At 44.1% G+C, this 5,375-nt stretch overlaps 1 protein-coding gene across 1 annotated transcript in view; it reads left to right on the forward strand.

The window, feature by feature from the left end:
- Window positions 1-5,375, forward strand: part of MARK1 (microtubule affinity regulating kinase 1) — a 160,956-nt gene that overhangs the window by 1,489 nt on the left and 154,092 nt on the right. Inside the window, exon 2 of the mRNA XM_004699909.3 lies at window positions 5-19. Coding sequence (XP_004699966.2) covers window positions 5-19 — 15 coding nt within the window. The remainder of the gene's footprint in view (window positions 1-4; window positions 20-5,375) is intronic.

The following is a 5,375-nucleotide window of genomic DNA, read 5'->3' on the forward strand; positions in this document are numbered from 1 at the left end:
CGAGCGGGACACGGAGAATGTGAGTCACTGGAGCCTCCCCTCGGGAGCCGCCGGCCCGAAACCCGCCCCCGACCCCCGCGGCACTGGGGTGGCACCACCCCCGTCTTCCCGCGCGGCCACCCGCCGCAGGGTCCCCACCTGAGCGTGGCGGACCCCTCGCCCTCTGCTCAGCCCCCATTCTCCACGCCAAGCGGCCCGGCGGCTTTCCCCCGAGGGTGAGGGTGGTGGTGCGGGGTCGGGGGGATAGGAGTTAGTGGTGCCCGCTCCCTTGGAGTGGTCCTCAGGGGCGGAGAGGGTGATGGAGGGCAGAGTCAGGGAGAGGGCAGAGTGGGCATCCCAGATTGCTCTCTGTGTCTGCCTCTGCAGTCTGCGTCCCCAACCGAGGGCTGGTTTCACCCTAACCGGCTCGCCAGCTGGCGACCTCTTCCACCGAGCTGCTCTGGATCTTTCAGCCCTTGGCACCCCCAACCCCCGCATTGCCCCATGACTTTGCTGTTTGTACCATTGTGTCCATATTTTGGGTCGTGGGCACCAAAGGGGGAAGGTCAGGAATAGGGACGGGCATGGAAGAAAAATCAACGTGTGTGTGTTTGTGTGCATGAGTTTATCCGGGGATGATACTCCAGTGGGGTTGAGCCAGAAGCATTTCAGAGGACAGCGCTGTAGCCCCGAGGTTTCCACAAGATGTTTAAAAGCCTTCTGAAGCCAAAGGGCTTTGTAGTCTCGCCCTTAAGTCCGTGATGATAATTCAGGGCAGGTTTTACTTTAAATATCTCTCTCCTCCTCCTTGCAGTGTCACAAGGTACATTTCTTTGAAGGAAGGATTTTCTGTGTCTTTGATCAAAGAGCCCTCAGGACTTTTTATCAAGATGCAGATGTCCCTGATGTTTAAACACTTGAAAAGCCAAGAAACGAGAGAGTTGTATTTTCATGATTTGAAAAGTGCGATTGTGTGCGAGTGCTTCTGTAGGAAAGTTTTCATTCCCCTCCTCTCCCTTCTTAAAACCAAACAGCAAAATGACATGTAAATAGGGCCTTCGCTGATCTTCCTACTTATTTTAAGGAGCTAGCACGGTGGTAAGTTTTAGTTGACTGTTCAAAGCTTTCTGCTTGTCTAGTTAACTCATCAGCCATCCAGCGCTTGATGTACTACTAATATCTTCATTTGGATAGTAAAATAAAATAATGAAGTGGCTTGATAAGTTTAGAACAAAAGGCATGAGAAGAGATGCAAGTTCACAGCTTTCACAAAAAAATACCAAACTCAACTGCTGTCAAGTGACTTGTAACTCACAGTGGCCCTGTAGGACTTACTAGGACTGCCTAATGGAGTTCCAAGGCCGTAAATCTCTAAGGAAGGAGACTGCCACCGCTTTCTCCTTTGCAGCAGCTGGTGGGTTTGAACCTTCGTATCTGAAACCAAGTGCAACCACTGTGCCATGAGGACTCCTTCAGACACTTTAAAGGGAAGCTTACACACATCATTTAAGGGCAAACAGAAACATTAATATTTTTCTTTTAAAGACTATTGTTATATTACTTCAGAAGATATTTCAGAGTTTGCTTTTGTCCTTTCTAGTGCCATGCATTTAAAATGGTAAAAGTGTAAGGCTGCCCTCATAAATTACTTAGTGCGCATCATAACGGTTTTGAAAAAGTATATAATACATAATTTTGCTTGAGAGATTGAAGAACGTGAGAGGAAAGATGAAATTTTTGGTTAAAACTTGACTGTAGATCCAAACAAGCTCAGATTTTTTTTAGCAGGAACTCTCTAAAAATTCATTTGTGTCATTCAGTAGTGTGCATAAAAAGGAAGATGATGGCCTTCCTATTTACTACCAAAAGACTATGCAGTTAGCCCAGGAAGACTGGGAAAATACGTTGCTTTTATTTTTTTTAGGGGACAGGGTGGGGATCTTGAATGGCTTTCTTTCATACTTGTATGAATAAGGGACATTATGTGGACATGAGATAGTGATATAGAAATATGCATCAAATAATAGTACCAATGCATACAAGTTCCAAAATGGATTTTTAAAGCTAAGCATTAATAGGGTGATGATTGTGTGTGTGAATACCCTCAGAAAATGATTCTGCTGTATAGACTCATTTGTTCCTTTTCTGAACATGTTATGTCAAAGCCACTTTTAGGCTCTCATCTCTAGTTGTCATTGTGTTGCACTTAAATACACCTGTTTAACTCCCCCCTTCATCCACCCCTCCAATTGCAATTTTCTTCTATCTGCTGTGGAAAATATCTTTTATAAAAGAGCTGTTAATTAAGGAACCTTGGTAGCACAGTGGTTAAAGCTCTGGGCTGCTAACAGCAAGGTTGGCAGTTTTAATTCACCAGCCAGTCTGCGGAGGCAAAATGTGGCACTCGCCTTTTGTAAAGATGTACAGCCTGGGAAACCCCTTCGGACAGTTGTGCTCTGTCCTACAGGGTCACGATGAGAACCCATTTGTCCGCAGTGGGCTTGGTTTTCAGTTAACGAATCATTAAGTATGCAGATAGTGCTGCAGCTCAGCTGGAAGGCATACAGGAGAGGATACAGGAGAGGCAGGAGGGGTAGACCTTCCTACCCCTCAAGAAGCTGACCTCCCTGCATAAAAAGGTGGGGGGGGGGGGACTTGTAGGAGTGATAAACATACCCTCTGAGTAGCCTAGAGTGGGAGATAACTTGTAATGGGGCTGACTCGATTGATAAGGTATAGGTGTTTACTGGAAAGAGTACTAGTGATCGCTATTAAATTCCTGTTTGTGCCTTTCTATTCCCTAACTAGTGGGTCTTTATTTATTTCCTCTTCATGAGATAAATGATCAAAACTGCTTGTTAACTAATATACTATTGCCACTATGGTAGTCAAATTTTTAGTCATTTTTAATTGAAGTAGCAATAAAAATATCTGTGAAAGTTTTACATTTATATAACTACTAAAGACCTCTGATTTCTTTGGAATATCAAAGACAGTGACTATGAACATTTTATTGTCTTTAGAAAACAAAAAAAATAGGTGGGAGGGTGGAGGGAGGGTGCATTGGAAAGGGGGAACCGATTACAAGGATCTACTATAACCTCCTCCCTGGGGGACGGACAACAGAAAAGTGGGTAAAGAGACGTCGGACAGTGTAAGATATGACAAAATATTAATTTATAAATTATCAAGGGTTCATGAGGGAGGGGGGAGAAGGGAGGGAGGGGGAAAATGAGCTGATGCCAGGGGCTTAAGTGGAGAGCAAATGTTTTGAGAATGATGAGGGCAATGAATGTACAAATGTGCTTTACACAATTGGTGTGTGTATGGATTATGATGAGTTGTATGAGCCCCTAATAAAATGATTTAAAAAAATAGGGCTGTCTTGGTATTTATCACTTGTAGTTAATATAAAATTTTGTTTCACTTTGTTGCTGTTTAGAGCCTGGGGGATGGAGTACAGGGAGGGTCCGTGGTGTGGCCTCCCTGAGAGCAGCAGGCTTGTTGGGGAGGGTTACCCAGTGTCAGATCTGACACATAGGGATATTGTGCACCCTCTTCACAGCTGTTGTGTTTGAGCCCAGTGTTGCAGCCCCTGTGTCAGCCCGTCTCCCCGAGGGTCTTCTTCTGTTCCACCACTCCTCTCCTTTGCCAAACCTGATGCCCTTTTCCAGGCATTGGTCTCCCCTGATAACACGTCCATAGCACGTGACACAAACATTTGCCATCCTTGTTTCCGAGGAGCATTCTGGCTGTACTTCTTCCAGGACAGATTTGTTTGTTCTTCTGGCAGTCCATGGTACTTTCAGTATTCTTTGGCGGAATCATAATTCAAATTCATTGATATAATATTTTGGATTTTATATTCTTGAGAATATGTAATTGATACCCATTCCAAAGATTTAGACCGGTGTTTCCCAGCGTGGGTGCTACCGCCCCCTGGGGGTGTGTGTGCTGGAACAATCCAGAGAGCTGCAAAAACAGATTACCTACATTTCATCCTGTGTTAGGGGCTATAGTACAAAAGTTTTTAATTACTAGGGGGCACTAGGTAATTTTTTTCTGAATAGGGGGTGATACTGCAAATAAGTTTGGAACCTATGATCTGGTCCAGAAGTGGAGACTATCTGGCCCACAGGCTGTATCAGGAGCATGGAATCAATACCAACACCCCATGGCTCACTGAAGGGAGCAGTTCCAGCTACCACATGAGGGGTGAGTTACTGAGATGGTTGACCAGTATGGACCAAGAATGATGTTACAAATATCTAAATAGCCCTTGGCAGAAAAAGAGGTTCCCCACCTCTGATTCTAGATGAAGCATAGGAAACAGCTTGGTGGTTGTTTCTGCAAAGCAGCTAGTGAACACCCTGTGGATCCCAGTTGACACACCATCACCTGGATCATGGGATGGCACAGCACCTGGTGGTGGTTCCGTTCTGTGTATATGGGTTGTCTTGAGATGGGGACCAAGTTCCCAGTATCACTAGTATATGAGTATATTGAGGGTACATTTAAAAATTCCAAAGGGAAGTGCTATAGTACTGCTCTCTTACACACAACTATATAGCCTATAGTGAGAAAGAATAGCTTTTCTTTGAGAATATTTTGCATGTATTTTTTGGTAATATTTTATTAGATGAGGGATTTGTGTGTGCCCTGTTAGAAGGCCCCAACTGGTTCAGTGCAGTAAAACAATCAATAATTAGCTTTTAAGACAATAAACCTGCTGTTGTTAAGTGCCTCTGAGTCTGGTCATACTCATCGAGGCCTCATAGACAAAGTCAGTTCCCACTCAGAGGGACCCTGTGTACAAAAGAACGAAACATGGCCCAATTCTGTGCCTCACAAATTTTGCCCTTCTACAGAGATTGGTCCCTCCTGAAAAACTGTCCAAAGTACAGGAGATGAAGTCTCACTAGCCACCCTGTGTGGTGCATTATGGCCGAACTTCTTCCAAGATAGATTTGTTCATTCTTCTGGCAGTCTGTGGTGTATCCAATATTCCTTGTCAGTATAATTCAAATGCATCATTTTAGTCTTCCCAATTCATTGTTCAATATTTGTATACACATGAGCAGTTGAAAATCGCATGGTGTGGGGTCAGTGCACCTTAGTGTCATCTAAGTGACTTCCTTGCTTTTTAATAGTTTTAATGGATTTTTTTTTGTTGTAGCAGATCTGCCCAATGTAGATGTCTTGGCTGCTACTTTCTTTTTTTAAAAATTTTTTGTTTTTAATCATTTTATTGGGGGGTTGTACAACTCTTAACGCAATCCATACATACATCCATTGTGTCAAGCACATTTGTACATTTGTTGCCATCATCATTCTCGAAACATTTGCTTTCTACTTGAGCCCTTGGTATCAGCTCCTCATTTCTCCCTGCCCTCCCC

The sequence above is a fragment of the Echinops telfairi genome, unplaced genomic scaffold (assembly GCF_000313985.2).
Source record: "Echinops telfairi isolate 266 unplaced genomic scaffold, ASM31398v2 ScPeMD7_7424;HRSCAF=8462, whole genome shotgun sequence".
NCBI lineage: Eukaryota > Metazoa > Chordata > Mammalia > Afrosoricida > Tenrecidae > Echinops > Echinops telfairi.